Here is a 24,931-nt window from a genome sequence, read left to right on the forward strand (position 1 = left end):
TTGAGTCAACGTTTCTGATTTTCAGGATGTATTTGTTTAAAAAAGTAAAATGGAAGGATGGCAACAAACTGCAAAAGGCCTGTTGCCAACAAAAACATGGCCTTTGTCTACCTGTTGGCAACCCTGTCTGCTTTTTGGTTTTCCCCATTTTATGTTAACAGCAACCTGTAACTAGGTAGTCTAATTTGAGAGAACGTTCTATCCTGTTTATCCATGGAGGAAACCAAGTTTCTTACCTAGAGCAGGTGTTCTTAGCAGACAGTAGGATAGATGTCCTCATGTAGTCTTCCCACCTCCCCAAGGAGTTGTATTCCGTATTAAGCTACATAAAGAACTGATGGCCCCCTGTGACTGAGAACTACAAGACCTGCACAATCCCATGGAGCTCTTTACAGTTGAAAAGTTAGGGGAAAGCTTTCCTGTACGAGCTGTAACTTGATGTTGCCCAGATTTGTGAGGAAATCTGTCTTGCTTTACATGGAAAACACCTGCTCACATAAGCAACTTGGTTTAGTGAGCCATACCCATCATTTTTTATTGATATGTAAACAAAAGTATCCACCATAAAAAAAACCAAATCTATAGTAATAAGAATTTGTGAACCCCTAGGACAGTGATGGCGAACCTATGGCACGCGTGCCAGAGAGGGCACACGCACCATCGCCTCAGCCAATTCCAGCCCCCCTCCCCCCGCTCCGCCCTCCGAGCACCAGGACCCACCTCCGAAATTTAAAAGTCATACCTGGTCGGGGTTAAGGCGGCAGCAGCAGCAGTAGTGAAAAGCGTGCTGACTCTGCACGCCTTCAGCCTTCCCTTCTGTCTCTCAAGCTCTGGTCCCGCCCTCATTTTCTGTTTCCGCAAGGGTGGGACCACAGAGCTTGAGAGACAGAAGGGAAGGCTGAAGGTGCGCCGAGTCAGCACACTTTTCACTGCTGCTGCCGTCGACGCCGTCTTAACCCCGACCAAGTATGACTTTTAAATTTCGGAGGGGGGCCCTGGTACTCGGACGGAGGGAGGGCAGGCTGCTCAGGAAAAGCTTTTGTCTTTGACGCCATTGGTTTTCCTTGTCAGACCAGCCTCCGTGTAGGGTTGCTGCTGTGTTTTCACTATGACAGCACTGCTGGATTAAATAAAACACCGTTCCGTTTGTGGGGCACAAAGATTGGCTACCACAGTAGTAGGAAAATGCTGATAGGAGAGAGTCATTGAATGAGCAGCATTCTGGTTCCTCCCTCGACAATCCTGGAACTGGGTGGGAGGGAGGGAGAGGGGAGGGGGGACCCTGGAACAGGGAGGGAGGGGGGATCCTGGAACTGGAAGGGAGAGGGGACCCTGTGGAACTCAGAGGGAGGGGGGATCCTGTTGAACTGGGAGGGAGGGGGACGAGGACAAGAGGGAGGGGGAATGGCACTTTGCGATAAATAATTAGATTTTGGGTTGCTGTTTGGGCACTCGGTCTCTGAAAGGTTCGCCATCACTGCCCTAGGATGTTCTGTATTTTAGCGCAACTGTAACATAACATGATTGGATCTTAATTTAAACCCTGTTTAAAGAAGGAGATTATTTTTTGTCTGAGTTATTAAATGGTATTTTGATTATTTCTTTAATGAAAAGATTCATCATACATATCTTTGTGTGATACAGTATATGAACTTGTCATTCAGTAACTGGTTGTGCCTCCTTGAGTAGCAATAACTTCAGTTAAATATTTGTGTAACTATTAATCGCTCTCTCATGTCGCACTTGAGGAATTTTAGCTCATTCTTTCACACAGAACTGTTTTAACTGTTTGACATTTGAGGGCTTCCTTTCGTGAGCAGCTAGTCTTGCCACAACATTTCAATAGGGTTTAGTTTGGGAATTTGACTTGACCAATCCAAAACACAAAATCTTGAATGTTTAGGGTCATTGTCTTCCTACATGGCCCACTTTCAGCTCAGCCTCAGCTCATGGATTGATAACCATCCAGGTCCTTAGCTGAGATTGGGAGGCGGGGCTGGTGTTTGGGTGGGTGGGGCTAGTTCTGGGCAAGACTTCTACGGTCTGTGTCCTGAAAATGGCAGACACAAATCAAGGTAAGGTATACACAAGAAGTAGCACATATGAGTTTATCTTGTTGGGCAGACTAGATGGACCGTGCAGGTCTTTTTCTGCCGTCATATACTATGTTACTATGTCCTGATGTAGCAAAGCAGCCGTGTGCCATGATGTCTTTACCACCATGCTGGACAGGATGAAGTTCTTACTTTGGAAGGCAGTGTTTGTTTTTTGCAGGACCCAAGAAGCAGGCAGAGCTCTGTGAGACAGATGCTGCAGCGGTGAGATTTAGATTTGATAGGAATTTGGCAACGTTCGTGGGAGTCTATTCCAAAATGAGAGGCTCCACCTTAACAAGGAATGGAACCAGTCTGCTGGTGCTAACATTTAAAAAGGAGATAGAACAGCTTTTAAACAAGACCCTGGGGAAAGCCGACACTCAGGAGCACATGGTTCAAAGGGGTATTTTTGAAGGATATTTTCAAAACAGGCAAGTTTAAGGCATCCAAATAGAGAGGTTGCAATAAAGGCAAAAAAATAATTTGTGTGCCTTTATGTGATGAGCAGTCAAGAGATTGAAGATTTTAAATTATACCTGTCAATTGCTAAACACATGTTTAAAGTGTCTGTATACAAATGCTGGAAGCCTAAAAAATAAGATAGAAAAGTTAGAATATTCAGCAGTAAATGAAAAGATAGATATAATTGACATCTCAGAGACCTGATGGAAGGAGGATAACCAATGGGACAGTGATAGGGTGGGTCAAATTGGAGGAGGGGTAGCACTATGGGGACAATTCTATATTTGGGTGCCTTCCATTTAGATAACCCAAGGGATGTGCGTTAGGAACTTTTTCTGTAATGGAACTTGGATGCCCATGTTCCATTTTCGAATACTAGTGTAACGCACTATTGGCACACCTAACATTTTATGCACTCCCAGTTACCTATAGATCTGGCCTAAGTGTGCACGCCTAGATGCTGCAAGACTGTACTTAACTTATAGAATTGCCCTCCAGGGGTTAAATACTCAAAAGGTCACCAAAATATAGGTGCCGGGATGATGCATGCTAAGTGCAAATTCCATAATGACAGTTGTGCCTAACTGTAGGCATGAGCATTTACGCCAACTCAGGGGCTAGCATACATGCTCACAGCTAATGGTGGTCAGTTGGGCACGTAAATGCTAGTATTCTGCAACCTGCGAGCCTAACTACCTGAGACGCCTCAACCTGCCCGTGCCCCCTCTGGAATTTCAGTGTGCAACTTATAGAAAAGCGACTAAGGGCAGCTTGGAGATGGCCGAGGGGGGATACGATAGATTTCTGCAGAATCCTGAGTAGAGTGGAACGGGTGAATCTGAATCAATTGTTTTACTTTTTCAAGAAGTAGAAACACTAGGAAACGCACCATGGAGTTACACTAGGAAACAACTAAATAGCATATTTAAAACAAACTGGAGAAAATATTTTTTTCCCTTTTTCTTCAATGCATAATTAAGCTCTGGAAGTTGTTGCTGGAGGACGTGGTAAAAGCAGTTAATGTAGGTAGGTTTAAAAATGGTTTGGAGAAATTCCAGGAAGAAAAATCCATAAACTATTAAGATAGACCTGGGGAAAGCCACTGCTTTTCTCTGGGGATAGGTAGCATGGAGTCTTGCTACTTTTTGGGATCCTACCAGGTACTTGATTGGGCACTGTTGAAAACAGGATACTGTGCTAAATAGCTGATGGTCAGTCCCAATATAGCAATTCTTATGTTCTCATGTTGTTGTGACTAAAAATGTCAATGTTTGTCTCTGGCTCTGATGTCTAAAGCACTGGTTCTCAACTCAGTCCTTGGGGCACACCCAGCCGGTCAGGTTTTCAGGATATCCACAGTGAATAATCATGAGAGAGATCCGAATGCACTGCCTCCTTGGTATGCAAAAAGATTTCGTTGTGGATATCCTAAAAACCTGATTGGCTGCTGGTGCCCCGAGGACTGGTCTAAAAAAAATATTATTCCAGAAGCCTTCCAGGTTTCTTCCTATCTATCCTTCCATGAACGCCATGCCCATGAGATCACATGGCGGGGGGGGGGGGGGGGGGGGGCAATCCTATAACAGGGCACCCCAGTGTAGCACTTGGAGTACATACAGTATCTTGGTACCCAGATTCCATTATAGAATGGTAGTGCAGGTATTGATGTGCCTAAATTAAGCCATGACCATTTACGCTTTGTCAGCCTTGGGTAGTATTGGATGCACCCAAGAGCGCCATGCATCGTGCATAACATGTAGGATTTTTTAAGTTGTGCATGTAAGTCAGATACACTCCTGTGTCCTCCGATGCGCTGCCCATTTTATAAAACTCAATCTATTCTGAAGGGGTTGTGGAATTACATTTGGTATGGGCAACATGGTCCTTTTTCCACGAGCTGGCCTCGAGACTGTTACGCCACTTGCTTTTGTATTGGATTTAATATATAGCATGGGTAGGGCAGAATGGGGGGGAGGGGGGGATGATTGGAGTATAAGCAACGACCAACTGTTGAATTTTAGTACGCCCATTCAGTTTACTAAATAGAGGTAACCTATACACGTATCAGAGGTGATATCAATAGGTGGAGGGCTATAAGAGTCAAGGCCCTCCACAATATTTTAGTTTGAATGGGAACCCGCCTCAATCAGTAGGTGGATACGTGTACTATTGACAACACCTTGATGGGCACTTTGCAAGCTGACATCTTATCATACCTCCAAAATAGCAGCTTTTTGCATGTAAGGTTGAAGTAGTATAGGATGGAAGCACAGAATTATGAATGTGGTTCTAGGGAAGGGGTTGGTAGATGGGTGAAAATGTAAAATTGTATTGTGACATCAGCTAATATGAAGACATTTTGTGATCGTTGTTTTGCCTTTGGCACTTTGTACCAGTTATGTTATTGCCAATAAAAATGATTTAAACATAAAACTCAATCTAAGCATTTAAAGCAGGTTCCCCCTTTTGACTAAGCTCACATCCTGCAACTCACACCCTCATTACCAACAGGAAAAATGTCCCCGCCCCCTTCCCCCCCCCCCCCCCCCCCCCCCCCAAAAAAAAAAAAAAAAACTGAATGGAGAGAAATAGAAATTTAATGAGAGAGAAAATGATGACACTGGTACATTCTTACTCGCATGTCCTTGACCGAGTGTAATGAATGGATGTGAATTCTATGCTTGACAGGTGGAAACCTCCAGTATCTCCTCTGTTGGCAATATGCACCTTTTTGATTGTGGAAAAGTATGCTGGAGACCTCTCAATATGGAAACCGTACCTGGATGTTCTGCCACAATCCTATACTTGCCCAGTGTATTGGGAACCAGAAGTAGAGACTCTTCTTCCTGAACCTCTAAGAAGAAAAGCACAGGAACAAAGAACTGTGGCCCAGGAGTTGTATCAGTCTTCCAAGCTTTTTTTCACTTCTCTGCAGTCTTTGTTTTCACAGTCTGTAGACAGTGTTTTCACCTTTGAGGCCCTGCGATGGGCCTGGTGCACTGTGAATACCAGGACAGTATATATGAAAAATTCTCAGTCGCCATGTTTCTCCAACAAACCAGATGTGTATGTACTGGCTCCATATTTAGATTTGTTAAACCACAGTCCTGTGGTTCAGGTAAGAAGTGGTGTATATAATGGACTTTTCAGACAAGGACTGGGAGGGTGGGCATCAGGGGCGTAGCCAGACCTCGCCGGGAGGGGGGACCAGAGCCCGAGGTGGGGGGGGGGGCACTTTAGCCGCCCCCCCTGAGCCTCTGCCGACGACCCCCTTGAACCCCCCCTCCCGCCACCAACCCTCCCCCACCGTCGCCGCCCGTCCCGCCGCCGCATCAGATACCTTGTTTGCTGGCGGGGGTCCCCGAACCCCGCCAGCCGAAGAGAGTGTTCTTCAAATCTTCAGCGCCGGAGTAGCGCCTTCGTTCAACCAAGTTCCTGGTGTGATCAGCTGTTTCTGACGCCTTACGTCCTGCATGGGGCTACATGCACAGTGCAGGACGTAAGGCGTCAGAAACAGCTGATCACACCAGGAACTTGGTTGAACGAAGGCGCTACTCCGGCGCTGAAGATTTGAAGAACACTACGGCTGGCGGGGTTCGGGGACCCCCGCCAGCAAACAAGGTATCTGCGGGGGAGGGTTGGTGGCGGGAGGGGGGTTCAAGGGGATCGTCGGCAAGGGGGCCAGGGCCAAATCTACGGGAGCCCAGGTCCCCTCAGGCCCCACGTAGCTACGCCACTGGTGGGCATATCCAGAATTCCCTATGACGTACAGTAGAAGACCTAAACAGATTACTACAGTTTTAGAGCCAGTCTCTTCTCCCTTTTAATGTAACAAGCCTTGTCTACTCATTTTATTTTGGGGAGGGGCTATAGGACCGTTTCCTCTTCTCCTTTGGGCTTCGGCTCAGTTGGAACCAGCTTATGCTATGATGTCTTGAGCCTTTATTAGTTTCTACTACTAATAATCATTTCTATAGTGCTACTAGACGTACACAGCGCTGTACAAATTATATTCAGGTACTTTCTTTGTTCCTAGAGGGCTCACCCAGGCTATCCCCAGTTTTTGTAACTGGGGCAATGGAGGGTTAAGTGACTTGCCCAAGGTCACAAGGAGCTGCAGTGGGAATCGAACCCAGGTTGCCAGAATCAATATTCAGGTACTTTCTTTGTTCCTAGAGGGCTCACCCAGGCTATCCCTAGTTTTTGTAACTGGGGCAATGGAGGGTTAAGTGACTTGCCCAAGGTCACAAGGAGCTGCAGTGGGAATCGAACCCAGGTTGCCAGGATCAATATTCAGGTACTTTCTTTGTTCCTAGAGGGCTCACCCAGGCTATCCCCAGTTTTTGTAACTGGGGCAATGGAGGGTTAAGTGACTTGCCCAAGGTCACAAGGAGCTGCAGTGGGAATCGAACCCAGGTTGCCAGAATCAATATTCAGGTACTTTCTTTGTTCCTAGAGGGCTCACCCAGGCTATCCCCAGTTTTTGTACCTGGGGCCATGGAGGATTAATTAACTTGCCCAAGGTCACAAGGAGCTGCAGTGGGAATCGAATCCAGGTTGCCAGGATCAAAGCCTGCGGCACTAACCATTAGGCCACGCCTCACAAGTTGCTCCAGCCATTAGGGCAGTAATTTCTATAACTGTGCACCTCTTCTATAAAGACACACAGGTACCTACTTTCCTTTATAGAACACTAGCTTATTAAGGTGATTACATGTGTACGTGCTTAGGCATGAGCACTTGTTCCAGCCATAGGGCTGGCATAAGTGTGTGCGCCTAAGAGTTAGAACACACATGTGATCCGGTCCATGCTGCACTGAGGCTCTGCCTATGTGTACAGCCGACTGTAAAATATTTGCTATGTAAGATATGGAAATATTTGCAGAATAGCATTCAGGCAGGTTTTTGGCATACACACAGTTTACAAGTAAACATTGGCACTTACTTTATAGAATTACTCCCTAAAGCAGTGTTCTTCAATGCAAGGCCTGGGGGCCATTGGCACCCCCCCCCCCCCTCCCCCGTTTTCTTTCTGTTTTGTTTTTTTATTCCTGCTACTCTGCCTCTCTACACTGGCTCAAGTCAGAAAGGGGAAAGTGGATTGGGGGTAGAGCCATATGTTTAAAGGACAAGGCATTTCTCAGTAGACAATAGAGAATGCATTTGGAAATGTTCACAACCTAGAGGATACTCTTCAATGAAGTTTGAAGTTGGGCAGGTGGGGATGGATGTCATTGACACACACTGGTCTTGGCCCTGCATGGGAAGATATTTGGCAGCTCGTCTTCAGCTCATTAGAATCCAAAGTGACCCCAGTTTTAAAAATTAATGAAGACCACTGCCTGAAAGCTACAGTTTTAAGCCGGGGCCACAAATCACAGCTTCCTGTGGAATTTGGCTAACTTGAGCATTATATTGTTGCTGTTGCATAATGATTGGGACTTCCTTAGGTGTTTGTAAACACTGCCTCCACAGCATCCCTAGACTCAGCTGGCCTGGGGAGCAGATATTTGGCCTGAAAATCAATCCAGGACCTGTTCATGGCAGTGCACAGCACTTACCACTGAGGCATTGGGCCAGTCTATATGGACACCAAGTTAAACATGTCCACCACATACTTGGACTTGGATGGATATTCCATTTAGATGCTCCATATAGTGTCTGTCTTGCACCCATGAAGTCCAGTTTTTGCTTAAGTTATCTAGGTGGAAAGTGAATATCCAAGTTGGGACATTGAAACTTTTGTGTATTTTACAAAAGGCTCTGCTGAAATGGAACATTTTGTAAAATACGTACAAGAACACGCAGAACTACACATGCAAATGCTGGCATATCTAGTGGGAGCAGCAATTTTAGTAAGGCATTCAAGAAAAGAGCAGCATCGGTCACAGTTTTGCCTATGTAAGTGCTGATTTTGTAATTTTAGTTTTTTAAAAATTTATGTAGTCCGGGCCTCATCCCCAGGTTAGTTCTGACCCAGGCTCACAGGGACAATTTCACAATCACTTACACTCAGTCACTCCATTCTTTCCTTAGATCTGGCCCACTCTCGTGACAAGCTGGAAGTGGGTTAAAGTTCTGGAATTCCAATCCGGGGGTTTGGGAGACACTCACTTTCTCGGGAAGCAGTTCACTCTCGACCCTCTGTCTCCAAAAAGCACACTGTATTTGACAATTTATACAAGAACTCAAACCTTTATTCTCCAACTGTTCGATGGCAGCAACATCAAAACAGTTTCAGCACTCCATCTCCAGATCAACTCAAATTTGGGTTTCAGTTCTGCTGTTCCTCAAGGGGGACTCCTGTACCACTTCTCCCAGGTTCATTTACAAGGGCAGGTTTCAATCATGAAATAAATACATATATAAAGTCCTCCCAATCATTCCTATCCTGTGGGCAGTGTTATTTCCACTAGCTGTTTTTCTCCTCCCAGTTTAAGCTCAATTTCCTGTGGGTTCAGACCCTTCTTTGGTCTAACCCTCTTCCAGTGGTGACCCCACTCTGGATCCACCTAGGTCTTAGAACCAAGCTATCCCTGGCTCCAATCTCCTGCTCCCGGGCTGGTCTGTTCTCCACCCACCCGCAGCTGACGCAGTTTATCAGTTGTTGCTTCAGGAGCCACAAACCCCCCCCCCCCCCCCCCCCATTTGCAATCATAGGTCACACTCCTCACTTAGGATTCTACTTCCCTCCTCCTGGTCTCTTGGCAGAGGATTGTCGGGCAACCAAAGACCCCCTTCATGGGCATAATTTTAACCTCTTATCCCCTTGGTAACTCCTCCCTCTTTGTCACTCACTTCCAGGGAACCTGTATCTCCCTGCAACTTGTATCAACCACTCTCTATGGGCTGGGCCTACTCCCACCTGGGGACAATTCAGTCACCCCCCCCCCCCCCCCCCCCGTGTGACTCTCTAGGGAAACTTCCCTTCCAGTAATCCCCATCTAACAGGGGATTACACTTATATACCACTTGCAAGGTTGAAAGCTGTTGAATTAGTGTACATTCAGGTACAATAGCTATTTTCTTGTCCCTGGAGGACTCGCAATCTGTGTTTGTACCTGAAGCAATGGAGGATTTATGACTTGCCCACGATCACAGGGAGCTGCAGTCAGATTTGAACCAGGCTCCTTTGGCTCTCAGTCCATTGCTGTAACCATTGGGCTAGCCCTCCACCAGTGGCATACCTATTTTGTTCGCTACCCGGGGTGGGTCACCGCTGCACTCCCCCAAATTGACGTTCGTTGGGCGCGCGTAGGCACCTATGCAGCTTAGTAAAAGGGCCCCTAAATTCTTGTTGCTGTCCAATAACCCCGATCCTTCATGGGATTAGGTATACATGGATAGCACATCAATGCCCTAGTTAAAAATTCATTTTTTCCATTAAGAAAGTTGAGACATGTGAGATGTTTTGAGATTGAGAAATTCAGACTGCTGGTTCAATCATTGATATTATCGAAGTTATGTTACTGTAACTTGATTTTTCTAGGAATTCCTAAGAATAAGCTACGAAAGCTCCAGACACTACAGAATACAGCAGTGTGATTAATTTTCTCCCTGAAAAAATCTGATAGGATCTCGGGGTATTTTATCAAATTATATTGGTTATCAGTAGAGGCTAGTGTTCTGTTTTAAGCTTGCTTTTTATTTATTTAAAGATTTAGATGGTGCAGTCCCGGATTGTATGTTAGATAATGTACTGTTTTCATCTTCATCCAGGTCTCAGCAAATCACTAATAACACTCCTTTTAGTTTTCCTTCTGTTAAGGGTTGTAAAAAGACTGAAAATTCAAGAATTATTGCTGGCATATCAGGCTCCCAAATTATGGCAAGAATTGTCTTCTTGTTTTTCTCAACTGGATTCTTATGCTGTATTTAGGAGGAACCTTTCAGAAATTTGTTTTGTATAAATAATTTTAGTGCTTTTGTCTGACATTTTAATTTGCTGTAATTCCTGTGAGTTTGTCCTGGTTTTCTTTTCGATTGTTGTGAACTGCTTAGAGCTTGTGGTTACAGCAGTATACAGACATCACTGTTATGTTATGAACATCAACTGGACATACTTTTCTGGACAGCCTAAAATTCAATTACAAGATCTCTCCCCTTCCCTCCCCCAACCCCCAAAAACTGTACATGCTTGAGATCTACACATATAAATGATGGCTTTCAAAAAGGCCATGCATGTATTTAGGGTATTAACACATTTAAAAGCCACATAAACCTTCTAAATTGACCTCCATAGTTTTTCTGAGAGTCCTGCATCCTTTTCAGGTCTCACTGGTGTATATACTGGAACTTTCTAAGATCATTGTGAACCTTAAGTCGCTCCCCAACCTATCACTACAGTGTGCAAATTGGACTTATACAGTGATATTTATCTCTTCTTTAGTCGCAAGAAATTCCTCTAATTGCTTAGGATCAAAAAATTGAAACTGTTTACCTTGAAATAATACAAAACATAAACATGGAAACTTAAGTACAAAATTGGCGTCCAAGACCAAAATCCTTGGTCGGAAGGCCAAAAAGGCCTTTTGCCTTTTCCGTGTTTCCTTAGAAAGATCAGGAAATATTCTAACTTTAGATCCCAGGAACTGTGTGTCCAAATGTCTAAATGAAAGTCTGAGTACAGCATTGCGATCCATCTCCAAAGCAAAAGATACCACCATAGTAGTTCTCTGCGTAATCGCTTCTAGTGAAGACTCTAAGAAGGATGTAAGGTTCATACCATCTCCAACTTGGTTTTGAGAATTTTAGTGACTGTGTTCCAACTGAAGCAGGATCGTGTCTCAAATTCTTTTTCTCTGACAAAAAGAAGCTAATATATAAAAATACAGCTCTGCCAGTCTGAGCCTTAGCCAAAGCAACACAAACATCCTGTGCCTGGCTGTATTGCATTATGTCATTTATTAAGTAGAGGAGTGTGGTAGCCGTGTTAGTCCACTCTTAAGGTTATCAATAGAAATCAAACAAAATAAAACATGGAAAAGAAAATAAGATGATACCTTTTTTATTGAACATAACTTAATACATTTCTTGATTAGCTTTCGAAGGTTGCCCTTCTTCGTCAGATCAGAAATAAGCAAATGTGCTAGCTGACAGTGTATATAAGTGAAAACATTCAAGCATTACTATGACAGTAAAATAGATACCATTGGAGATTCTACATGGAATGTTGCTACTATTGGAGATTCTACATGGAATGTTGCTATTCCACTAGCAACATTCCATGTAGAAGGCTGCGCAGGCTTCTGTTTCTGTGAGTCTGACGTCCTGCACGTACGTGCAGGACGTCAGACTCACAGAAGCAGAAGCCTGCGCGGCCACATTGGTGATCTGCAAGGGCCAACATCTACATGGAATGTTGCTAGTGGAATAGCAATATTCCATGTAGAATCTATAGAAATCAAACAAAATAAAACATGGAAAAGAAAATAATATGATACCTTTTTTATTGGACATAACTTAATACATTTCTTGATTAGCTTTCGAAGGTTGCCCTTCTTCCTCAGATCGGAAATAAGCAAATGTGCTAGCTGACAGTGTATATAAGTGAAAACATTCAAGCATTACTATGACAGTCTGACAGGGTGGGAGGATGGGGGTGGGTAGGAGGTATGCATGGGGACATCAAAGCATATCATTGATATTCTAACAGGGTGGGTGTGGATAGGTGAGGGGAGGGTGATCAACAGAGACATACAGCTTTATGGTTTATAATGGGCTAGGAACCCCAGATCCTTGTTAAGTCCTTTCTGTTGGGTGTTAAAATATTCAATCATTCTGACTTCAAAGGTCTTACGTTCTTGTATGGTTTTAAAGTTACCTTTGAGGATTCTCACTGTGAAGTCACTGGTACAGTGTCCTGGTCCTGTAAAATGTTGACCAACAGGCGTGGGAACCCTGCTGGCACCAGTATTGTTCATATGATGTCTATGTAAATTGAATCTTGTCTTAAGCATCTGGCCTGTTTCTCCAATATAGCATTCCTAGCCCATTATAAACCATAAAGCTGTATGTCTCTGTTGATCACCCTCCCCTCACCTATCCACACCCACCCTGTTAGAATATCAATGATATGCTTTGATGTCCCCATGCATACTTCCTACCCACCCCCTCCTCCCACCCTGTCAGACTGTCATAGTAATGCTTGAATGTTTTCACTTATATACACTGTCAGCTAGCACATTTGCTTATTTCCGATCTGAGGAAGAAGGGCAACCTTCGAAAGCTAATCAAGAAATATATTAAGTTATGTCCAATAAAAAAGGTATCATCTTATTTTCTTTTCCATGTTTTATTTTGTTTGATGTCATTTATTATAAATTCCTGTTTTATGGTTGAACCACAGAAAAGAGTTTGGACCAAAACCATTTTAACATCTGCCTCAAATGTGACTTTTGCAAAACTTGTACTTCCCATTTCAGAGTTTACACTGGCCCTTTTCTGATTCTCGCTATGTTATTTCTCTTTCAAGGTAAAGGCTGCATTCAATGAGAAGAACCGGTGTTATGAAATTATAGCAGGTTCAAATTGCAGAAAGCACGAGCAAGTATTCATCTGCTATGGACCCCACGATAACCAGCGGTTGCTTTTAGAATATGGGTTTGTTGCTAGCAGAAATCCGCACAGTAGTGTTTTTGTTTCAACAGGTTGGTTACTACTACTACTACTACTACTACTTAAATTTCTAAAGCGCTACTAGGGTTACGCAGCGCTGTACAGTTTAACAGAGAAGGACAGTCCCAGGTCAAGGAGCTTAAAATCTAAAGGACAAATGTACAGTCAGTCAAATAGGGCAGTCAAAATGGGATAGTCTAGATTTCCTGAATAGAAGCATAAAGGTTAGGTGCCGAATGCGACGTTGAAGAGGTGGGCTTTGAGCAAAGATTTGAAGATGGGCAGGGAGGGGGCTTGGCGAATGGGCTCAGGAAGTTTATTCCAAGCATAGGGTGATAGCATGCCTTCTACTGTACTTTATCTGTTGTTCACAGATTGTGGCAGGGGCAGCGGGACATCCTTTATGGTTGGAGGGGCCAAACAAACCTATCTCTAACCCTACCCCCAAGCTACTACTACTACTTAACATTTCTAAAGCGCTACTAGGGTTACGCAGCGCTGTACAGTTTCACAAAGAAGGACAGTCCCTGCTCAAAGGAGCTTACAATCTAAAGGACAAAATGTCAAGTTGGGGCAGTCTAGATTTCCAGAATAGAGGTAAAGTGGTTAGGTGCCGAAGGCGACATTGAGCTTTGAGCAAGGATTTGAAGATGGGCAGGGAGGGGGCTTGGCTTATGGGCTCAGGAAGTTTATTCCAAGCATAGGGAGAGGCAAGGCAGAAAGGGCGGAGCCTGGAATTGGCGGTGGTGGAGAAGGGTGCAGAGAGGAGGGCTTTGTCCTGTGAGCAGAGGTTTTGGGTAGGAGCGTAAGGGGAGATAAGGGTAAGCTCTCTAGTTGCTAGTGCTGTGTGGGTAAATACTGGTGGGCCCATGACCCCATTGCTCTTCCTATTTATTGTGGCAATCCTGGCTCACCACATGACCTGTGATTTCCTAGGAGTGGTGTTCATTGAAAAGCCCAGCTCTGGATGGAATTTACTGAAAATTATTTGTATTCTGCAAATCTAAAAGAACATTGACATTTTTCAAAAACAAACACACATACAAATACATGCCTAGGCTATCCCAAGTTAAAATCGATAATCAAATCCAGTCAGCAGACCACATTCATATCCTCTAAATATCAAATCTTACTTTTAGCTTTTTGGAAAAATATATTTTTACAAATCTTTTTAACTGTAGCAAGTCTTTTTCAGATCTTACATTCTGCAGAAGTGCATTCCACAGTCTAGATCCCGCCACTGAACATGCTGGATCACGAGCTTAACCGCTTCCCAAACCCTTAACCCCTCCCTGAACCCTTAATGGTATCGATAAAGGCAAAGGAACCGAGAGCCTCAGTGCCTTAAGCAAAAGCACCAACCCCCCCCCCCCCCCCCCCCACACACACACTATTCAAAGTTATTTAACTGGCCAGACTGACCGATTAAATAGCCTAACCACTAATATTCAACAGGAGATTACCTGTTATCTCCACTGAATATTGCTGGTTAGCACATAACCGGCTATATCGTGCAAGTGATCCAGTTAGGCGATGATATTCAGCGATCAAATAGGTCATAAATATTTGTCCTGTCTTTAAAAAGTTAATCATTTAGTGCTATCGAGATAATCAGTTAAAATTTTTAGCAGTTCAAAAACCCCCGATATTCAATGCTTGTCACTGAAAATGGCCGGGCATTGAATATTCAGGTTTAAAGCCAGTGGCGGACAACAAAAGCACTGCCCACCGCTGGCTGAATATCGGGCCTCTTAATCTTAGCCCTCCAGATATTAGTCAACTAGTGCAACTGCCTCAATATGGGGAAAGTTTTACCCCTGTTAACAAAGGGGCTGCAGCATTCTGGATATCTTGGAGTGCTCTCATAGTTAGTACAGCCAAACTCGCTAAAAAGGTGTTGAAGTAATCTACTGGTGTTGAAACCAGTTGCTGTAAAACCTGCCAGTGCATCAGAAAAATGTCTGCAATCAATGCAACGTAAACAAGTGGGGAAAGAATGCACTGCACAGCTTATGGAATTCTTTCCATCCCTTCTTCATATAAATGCTTGTGTGTGGGTCAGTCGGGGGGTTGGTATAGATATTTAGTGTTTTTGTGTCTCTCTGCATGCTTGTATATATGCTTCCTTGTGCGAGATGAGTGGGAAGGCAGTGGGAGAGGTGCAATCGTATCAGGTTGTTTTTTTTAGTTGAGAGGATTCAATTTTTTTTCCATCTCCACCCCATTGCATGCAGAAACTTTTTCTATAGCACAGAAACTTCCTCCAGATCCCCTTCTCCCTTCACGTGACTAAAGCTACTTTCCAGGCCTTTTCCCTCACTGCTTTCCTATTGGCTAGATCTTACCTACAATCTCTGCTGTTACAAAAGAAGCAGACTGGACAGGTTCACTCACATGCTGGGAGCTAGAGAACTGCAGATAGAGGTTTTAAACTCAGAAATATGTCCAGGCATATTACCCATCCTTCTACCTTCTGGATTTTAATGTAAAATTCTGCTGATTTCTGAAAAAAGCTAGACAGTCCTGAGTGTGTCCTACACCCCCTTCCCTTAATATGTAGAAACAAAAGTATGTGCGAAGTTTGTCAATGGCTTAAATCTGGCCCTGCCCATGGCAAAAAGATGTTATGTACTTGGATATATGCCATATATTACTCAACACTAAAAACTCAATTATCACAATACCATACCATAGAACAGTTTTCTGGACCTCAGTGACAACTTTTTTCACACGGGTCACTCAATTTGCAGTTTGCCTGCTTTCTGATCGGTGACTTTTGATTACCACGTATAACTCCTTCAATTGTAAAATCAAACTCATTAAAAAAAATTTTCTTTCTCTTAAATTTTATATATAAGCTCAACACCACTTACCTTAATTTTCTGATGGACCCGCTGGGCCATGTTTTGCCTTTGCTGCGTCAAGGTACAGGCCTCAACTTCTAGTTTGGGCTGCTCTGCACCAGTTTTGAATTCAATGTATTTTATTGTTTTTTTTTTCCCCACATACCAAGTTTCATCCCGTTCTGTTTTTCCTATGCTACAGAAGCTGAAACTTCTACTCCCATAGAAATAGATTGGGACATTTTTTTCAGGCGGTGTATTTCTCTTGAACCCTCAGCCTGACTGGCCCATTTACAAACTTGTCATTTACCAATTTTTCCATCTTGGCAAGTTTCATCCATTCTTCTATTAAATTGTTTGAGTTATTTTGCCCCAGACAGACATTCTCGACCTCTTTTGTATAATTCTTTCCAACTTCCATTGTGTTGGAAAGAATAAAAAGTAAGTTTTACTATAAGCCTATATAATGTTTCGCAGAACTATATAGATGTTAAGTAGTTATGAGAACACAAAACATACACTGAATTAATGATCTAGCTGGTTTACATATTCTGTATACTCCAGAGAAGCTTTTTATCGTATTTTTTAAAAAGAAAACTGAACATTAGTGCTGTCCTGTGGAAGATTTAACAGCACTGTCAGGTTTCACACAACTCTAACATTTCTTCTCAGTTTTTATTTACTTTACCAGACACTTCAGCCTGCTGGTTTTAAAATAAAGGAAAATCCAAGTTTTTTTTTTTTGTTTTTTTTTAAGGGAGAAAGCTGGGATTTGTGTTTAAATGGAATATGAAGAAGATGTGTGGAGACACAAGTTTGGGAGTCAGCTTTGTTGTGCTTTCAAAGAGATTTGGTGTTCAGTTGGCTTTTTTTTTTTTTTTTTTTACTAACACATCCTGTTTAAATTTATTTAACAGATGTCCTCCTTCATCATGTATCTCCCACGGACAAGCAAATACCGAAGAAACTTTCTCTTTTAAAGGAGCATAACTTTTTAGAGTAGGTATATATTCCTTTTCTGTATTACAGATATACATTATTTTATGTTTCAACGTTTTTTATTGAAGTTAACAGTGCAAACCACAAAATACATATAACATGTATTAAGTACAAGCATGACCAAAAGACTGGTTTACACCACACAACTGCCTTTTAACAAAAGGCGTAAGTTTTTTATATGGTTTTTCCCCCCCTCCCCCCTCCCCACCCTCCTCCCACTACCCAGCCCCCCCTTTTGTTGTGGCTTACATGATAAGTATTCCCGTGCCCTCCCCTCAGACCTTCCCCCTATCCTTTGCTAATATCAATGTTCATAAGTGACTATACCAAGAAATGACATCAATAGCTCACTTACATATACATACCAAGATAAGCGAGTGCTCCTTGAGTCATTTATAGCCCTCTAGTCTCGACCTTTCGTAAGTTCCTTCCAAGCTCCCCCTCTTTGTACTCTTTCATTGTTTAATGAACAGGATAGCACAGGCTAACATTGTATATTGTGCCTATAGAAGAGGTAGGAGCAAGCACGAGGTCAGTACACCTTTACTAAGTACCTACCATCAACTCGATAATTGGAACTTGTGTGTTGTTCCCACTCTCCGACTCCAGATATACATTATTTTAAAAAATCTATGACAGGTAAGCTTCTTATGCCACAGTGTTAAATATTACAGAATGATTATGACTAGATCATTCATGGTTGGGATGAGTGTAGCATATGTGCATGTACGTATGGTGAAAGAAGAGGTTAAACATTCCTGGGGCCGAATATATCAAAAGCCTTTTCTGATTTTGTGCCTTGGAAATCCCTAGAGACATTGGGTTAAGTAGCAAATGTCACCTTGCAGTGCGTATAGCAGGCATGAACCCAAGTTTCTGTGTAGAGGTGGCCAATTCTTTGCATAAGTTTTGCTTTGCATGAAATTCAAGACACACATTACTGTGATTCTTATTTCAAATAATGTGATTGCTTGCAAACCTGTAATAAGTTAAACTGCATATACCTTAAAAAAAAACAGCTTTTGGCCGGCAAGTTCTGTTATGCCTTTAAGGATCTGTGATTCTGTATTTTCTTGTGATTTCATAAATGTGGGATTGGCACACACAGTTTTTGGATTTACAGACACTTGGAAAGAGTTACACATGAATGGCTAGTACTTACTTTTGAATTGGATTTGGATCTGGATTATGGTCTTGTTCCAGTTTTTGGTGTCAATGTAGTGTTTTGCATCAGCTGTTCCCACCTTAGCTGCTGTGATCTCTGTTTTTCAGAAACTTGACATTTGGACGGGATGGGCCATCTTGGAAATTGCTAACAGCTGTTAAACTGCTGTGCCTTGGAAGCGGAGAGTTGTATGTTGTTTTTTTTTCTTATGTCATTTATAGAATATGCAGAAAAAAAATTATCATCTAATTGTTTTTTATGAATCAATATTCTCCCATCTTGTACAATATATGAATGAGCAGAGGATCCCTGATTAGAGCAAGATAAATATCCCTACTGAATTTCATTTTCTGCTTGGATGATTCCATATACAGTCTGCTTTTGATTTGGATGTTGCTGGGGGGTTTTTTGCTTTTTTGTTTTGGGGTTTTTTTAATCGGTTTCTTCCTGCTCCTTTGAGCTTCAGCTTAATTGGTGTCAGGGCTGACTCTGGCCCATGAAGAAATCATTTATAAATATCTTGGAATTTTTCCCCCTAACTTTATATCCCCTCCCAAATCACTTACTGCTGTTATCTCAATGATGGCCCTTGGCTGGGAGACCTTGCATCAGGCTGCCTTATAAAACTGCAACAGTGGACCCTAAATCTGGCCAGTGGGGGGCGGATTTCATAAGGCAGATGCCAACATTTAGACACAAAAAATACACGTAAATGACCTGAATACCAGCATGAATATGTATACAACATAAAAAGTTACAAATTCAAGAATCTGTGGAGTGGAGTGGAGGAGTGGCCTAGTGGTTAGGGTGGTGGACTTTGGTCCTGGGGAACTGAGGAACTGAGTTCGATTCCCACTTCAGGCACAGGCAGCTCCTTGTGACTCTGGGCAAGTCACTTAACCCTCCATTGCCCCATGTAAGCCGCATTGAGCCTGCCATGAGTGGGAAAGCGCAGGGTACAAATGTAACAAAAATAAAATAGATACTACTGGAGATTCTACATGGAATGTTGCTACTATTGGAGATTCTACATGGAATGTTGCTATTGCACTAGCAACATTCCATGTAGAAGGCTGCGCAGGCTTCTGTTTCTGTGAGTCTGACATCCTGCACGTACATGCAGGACGTCAGACTCACAGAAGCAGAAGCCTGCGCGGCCACATTGGTGATCTGCAAGGGTTCGAGTTCTACATGGAATGTTGCTAGTGGAATAGCAACATTCCATGTAGAATCTCCAATAGTAGCAACAGTGGAGGAGTGGCCTAGTGGTTAGGGTGGTGGACTTTGGTCCTGAGGAACTGAGTTTGATTCCCGGCACAGGCAGCTCCTTGTGACTCTGGGCAAGTCACTTAACCCTCCATTGCCCCATGTAAGCCGCACTGAGCCTGCCATGAGTGGGAAAGCGCGGGGTACAAATGTAACAAAAAAAAATTAAGCAATACTTCCTCAAAATTTCAAATCAAATATAAAGAAAGTTTCTACAATGCACTTACAATGTCATTACAAATTTAGTACAAATTTGTTTCAACAAATCATCTCAATATTAGTAAAGCACAACAATCATTTCCCCCACATATATAACAATGTTTGTCCATGGTGAGAATACTTTGTGACCTGAACCATTCAGCACACGATAAATATCCAAATCAGTCTTTCAGTCCGTTGAAAAGAACAATCTTCACACATGGAGTTTCTTCAAAAGCTCATCAGTCCATTAGTTTTCCATAATAATATAGACAGTTTGTGACCTATTCTTGCTACTCCACTCTTACAATGATCCTCCAGCCCGACACAAAATTTGTGTTTCACCCCCTGGGCGTCATCAGGAGCTGTCAGCCAAATGTCGAACAATTCACATTTTTAGCGAAACATAGCTGAGAATCCCAATCAGTCTATTGTTCCATTGCTTCAAAGAGCATACTTACGCATATGTAGTTGGGTGACATGATCCGGTGGAGCTCGATGCGGACACTGACTAGCGAGAAGATTGTAGAAGATTCTAGCAGCGTCACACAAAACTATTCATTGTAAACAATACGCTGAAATCTTGCGTGCAGTTTGTGGCGGCAGCCAAAAAAGCAAATAGGATGCTAGGAATTATTAGGAAAGGGATGCAAAATAAGACCAAGAATATTATAATGCCTCTGTATTGCTCCATGGTGCAACCTCACCTTGAGGATTGCATTCAGTTCTGGTTGCCGTATCTCATAAAAGATATAGTGGAATTAGAAAAGGTTCAAAGAAGAGCAACCAAAATGATAAAAGGGATGGAACTCTTCCCATATGTGGAAAGGCTAAAGAGGATAGGGTTCTTTAGCTTGGAAAAGAGACGGCTAAGGGGGGATATTGCTTTGTGTTTTGGGACTTTACGTAGAGGTTTCGACCTGTTTGTGTTTTAGGCTATACCACTTAGCAGCATTAGGTGCCCTTCCAGCATTTTCACAGATACGTGTACACTTTCACACTTAGTGCTAGTCGTAGGTGCCACCAATATTGACCCCTTTGCTTTTATCGCCTTTTGTATTTTTATATAGGTTTTTTTTACAGATAATTTTAATTTAACTGAATTATCATTCAGCTGCCAACTGTAAAGAAGTATGTATTTTCAATTTTAGCATGTGCTGGAAAAAGGTGCTGCTTGGTGAGACAGTGTCAGACATAAATGAGCAGAACAGTCTGGCCCTGGTGAGAAATCTCTGCTACCATTTAATAGAGGAGACACACGATGCCTTAAGGAAGGTGAGATGCTGAAATATCTTATGGCAGGAACCAAGGTGGTCTGCTTAATGTGCAAAGCTTTGTTCATATCATTTCATTTCGTCCCCATCTCTGGGTTACCTTGTCAGTTATTCTCAGGTTCCTATATACTGAGTGATTGGATCGTAAAAAAAAGCCATGCTGAATACAGACCATTGAGCTGAGCCAGGTCCAATGCAAAGGTTTTAGCCACCCAAGGCAAACCAACAGCCTTACATCCCACCCGCCCACCCCCACTCACTCTATTAATTTTCAGGCCTCCACTCTGTCTCCTCCAGTACATCATGCTTTAAATAATAAACTTTGTGTGTGTATGGGTGGTGCAGGTTCCCCAAAAAATAAGGGCAATTTAAAAAAGGCATTTACCCAGGTAAATGGGCTACTTGAAAATTGCCCACCCTTCCTACAGGTAAAAGTATGTATTGATTGTTCTTTGAAATAGTCTGGCCGTCGGGAAGTATTGTATTGCTTTGACTAGAGCTGCTCTTTACTGCCCTAGATGACCACCTAGTCTTGCCAGTGGTTGGGCCAGACCTGAGCTCCAGTATCCTGTCTCACAGTGGCTAGTCTGCATTGCAAATACCCAGCAGATCCCCCAAAAAGTAGATCTATTTAGTGTTTCCCATAGTTCAATTTCCAGGGAGGAGCAGTGGCTCGCCCAAGTCTACCTGGCTAATAATTGATGGCTTTTCCTCCTGATGGAGCTGTTTCACTTTCCCTCTCGTATAACCTTTTACTCCTGCCATTCTGCGCGACTGCGGAGTGCAGAATTTGCTCAGAATTCAACATTTCTGTGCAGAATCTGCACTCTCCCCCCACCTGCTGCCACCCAGCCTACCTGAGCACAGCACGCCCTGGTGGTCTAGTGACCTCTTCGGGGGCAGAAAAGAACACCACTTTTTAAGTAAAGGACCTTATATTTTGCACCACCCAGTTTCGCCTGTTTGGTCATTCCAATTGTGGGTTTTTTTTTCTGTCTTTGGGTTCTGTGGGATTGGATTTGGTTTTGTCCTTTCTTGTTTTGGTCATTAGTGCATGGCCATTAATACAAAAAATGGAAAATTGGCCATTTTACTGTTGCAGGAAAAATTACCTTAATGTGCAGGAAAAGCTTGTATAAGGGTGCGCTAAGGCCACTTTGTACCGCAGCTTTCTAAAAGGACCTTTTAATTTGCCTGCTGTCTGTTCTTGGAACCCTCTTTGTTGTGGTCTAAGATCTCCTTATTGTCTTAGAATTGGTATTTTGTTACTTGTCATTGCTTTATGTTTGGAAAATTTCTATCTGAAAAATTTGTCTTGGTTGATTATTGTAAAGTTGCATAAAGATATAATACTCTGCAAAGTTAAAAAAAAAAAACCCAAGTAATTCACTTCAGTTGCACAAGTCTATGTTCCCAGTCTCTTTCAGTGAGTCTTACTGTCCTGTTCTCTGATTTTTAGCTTTCCCTTCTTAAAAGTGAGAGGATGGATCTAGAGCAGCATCTGGCTTTGGTAGAGACCCTACGAAGAGAAGAATTACAGATCCTTCAGGCGTCAACAGAGATAATAATGCAGAATTTGCACAGTGAAGCCATTTCAGTAGCCCATATTGCACTGCACAGCTGATATTGGGCTGCTGTGTAGTCATTTTTAAGTATTTAAAGCAGTTTTGTCATTCCTGCTTATGATGTATAAGATTTTTCTGTAATGCATTTAAAATTTTGGTAATAAAATATTTGGAAAAACAATATGGTCGTGTTATTTTCTATGAGCTTCCCTTCCCTGACTGTGCCACTCCACCATGCACTGCAGAGGCCTGGATTCAGAAATGTATATTTCAGAAAAATAAGATCCTTTCCAACATTAACATGCCTGTTTTTGCAGTTCTAGGAGGAATTTTCTTGACATATTTAAAGAGCAAGAGGGTAGATTTTGTGAAATGTTGGAAGAGCACTCTCTATCAGAAAAGATCTATAGACTATCATGCTTATTTTCAAAAGAGAAGGACGTCCCATCTTTTGACACAAATCGGGAGATGGGCGTCCTTCTCGCAAGGTTGTCCAAATCGGCATAATCGAAAGCCGATTTTTGGACACCCTCAACTGCTTTCCGTTATGGGGGCGACCAAAGTTCACGGGGGCGTGTTGGCAGGGTAGCGAAGGCGGGACTGGGGCGTGATTAGGAGATGGTCATCCTCGGCCGATAATAGAAAAAAGAAGGGTGTCCCTGACGAGCACTTGGCCGACTTGGTCCATTTTATTTTCACAACCAAGCCTCAAAAAGGTGCCCGAACTGACCAGATGACCACCGGAGGGAATTGGGGATGACCTCCCCTTACTCCCCCATTGGTCACTAACCTCCTCCCACCATAAAAAAAAAGTTTAAAAATACTTCTTTGCCAGTCTCAAATGCCATACTCAGGTCCATCGCAGCAGTATACAGGTACCTGGAGCAGTTGTAGTGGGTGCAGTTACTTCAGGCAGGCGGACCTGGGGGGGGGGGATTTGGGGAGTCAGCACCTGGGAGCAATTTGTGAAGTCCACTGTAGTGCCCCCTAGGGCGCCCAGTTGGTGTCCTAGCATGTGAGGGGGAGCAGTGCATTACAAATGCTGGCTCCTCCCACATCCAAAGGGCTTGGATTTGGACATTTTTTGATATAGACGTCTTTGGTTTCCATTATCGCCGAAAACCGAGGATGACCACCTCAAAAACGACCTAAGGACGACCATCTCTAAGGTCGACCTAAATGTCAAGATTTGGGCGTCCCCGACCGTATTATCGAAACGAAAGATGGATGTCCATCTCGTTTCGATAATACGGGTTGCCCCACCCCTTTGCAGGGACGTCCTCAGAGATGGGTGTCCCCGTTCGAAAATGCCCCTCCACATAATATACACTATGTAATGGAAAAACATCATAGCTTTACAGGGCAATTGCCTGTAATCTTAACTTCATACTCAGGGCAAAAAAATTGTGAAATATTGTGCTTATGGTGATGTACGTTGTTGCAGCACTAAATAGCTTCAACGGAAATGTGCACAGGCCTTTGAAGAGAACATAGAGAGCTGGATATGGTGATGTGTAATTAATGCAAAAACAAACAGTGGATATACTTAACTCTTCCAACTTAAAAATAAAGGTGGAGGAAGAGACTTCAGAAGTCTCTGGCAAAGCAACTCGCTGTCCAAACATTGAAAAGGACTAAAAGGTTGCAGCCAAAATAGACCAGCGTCAATCACTGGCTGAAAACCTCTACCACATTATAAAGTACAAACTTAGTACAAACAGTGAAAAAAATAACATATTGTAAGCACGGGGGAAAAAAATCCAGAAATCTTCACAATCGATTCTAACGGGGACCCGTTTCACGAACGGCTTCATCATGAGAATCAGTTACTGCCTGCGCTATGTCTGTATGCTGTCTTTAAAATCCTGTGCCGAAGGAATGGATCCTCAGGAGCTTAGTCAAGATCGGGAGGCGGGGCTGGTGGTTGGGAGGCGGGGATAGGGCTAGGCAGACTTATACGGTCTGTACCAGAGCCGGTGGTGGGAAGCGGGACTGGTGGTTGGGAGGCGGGGATAGTGCTGGACAGACTTGTACGGTCTGTGCCAGAGCCGGTGGTTGGGAGGCAGGGCTGGTGGTGGGGAGGTGAAGATAGTGCTGGGCAGACTTATACGGTCTGTGCCTGTGCCAGAGCCGGTGATTGGGAGGTGGGGGCTGGTGGTTGGGAGGCGGGGATAGTGCGGGGCAGACTTATACGGTCTGTGCCTGTGCCAGAGCCGGTGATTGGGAGGTGGGGGCTGGTGGTTGGGAGGCGGGGATAGTGCGGGGCAGACTTATACGGTCTGTGCCCTGAAGAGCATAGGTACAAATCAAAGTAGGGTATACACAAAAAGCAGCAAATATGAGTTATCTTGTTGGGCAGACTGGATGGACCGTGCAGGTCTTTTTCTGCCGTCATCTACTATGTTACTATGTTCAGCACTGTATGTTAGTGGATTTATTTTTCTCC

At 43.3% G+C, this 24,931-nt stretch overlaps 1 protein-coding gene across 8 annotated transcripts in view; it reads left to right on the plus strand.

The window, feature by feature from the left end:
* SETD4 (SET domain containing 4) overlaps nt 1-22,666 on the plus strand; it is a 69,294-nt gene extending 46,628 nt beyond the window's left edge. For all 8 annotated transcript variants that reach the window (XM_030202199.1, XM_030202203.1, XM_030202196.1 and 5 more), the window contains exons 6-11: nt 5,247-5,676; nt 13,033-13,207; nt 16,936-17,017; nt 18,290-18,370; nt 20,798-20,921; nt 22,380-22,666. In XM_030202199.1, the coding sequence (XP_030058059.1) occupies nt 5,247-5,676; nt 13,033-13,207; nt 16,936-17,017; nt 18,290-18,370; nt 20,798-20,921; nt 22,380-22,544 (1,057 nt within the window). In that variant the 3' untranslated portion in view covers nt 22,545-22,666. The remainder of the gene's footprint in view (nt 1-5,246; nt 5,677-13,032; nt 13,208-16,935; nt 17,018-18,289; nt 18,371-20,797; nt 20,922-22,379) is intronic.
* Nucleotides 22,667-24,931: the final 2,265 nt, after the last annotated feature.

Source organism: Microcaecilia unicolor, chromosome 4 (genome assembly GCF_901765095.1).
Source record: "Microcaecilia unicolor chromosome 4, aMicUni1.1, whole genome shotgun sequence".
In the NCBI taxonomy this organism is placed as follows: domain Eukaryota; kingdom Metazoa; phylum Chordata; class Amphibia; order Gymnophiona; family Siphonopidae; genus Microcaecilia; species Microcaecilia unicolor.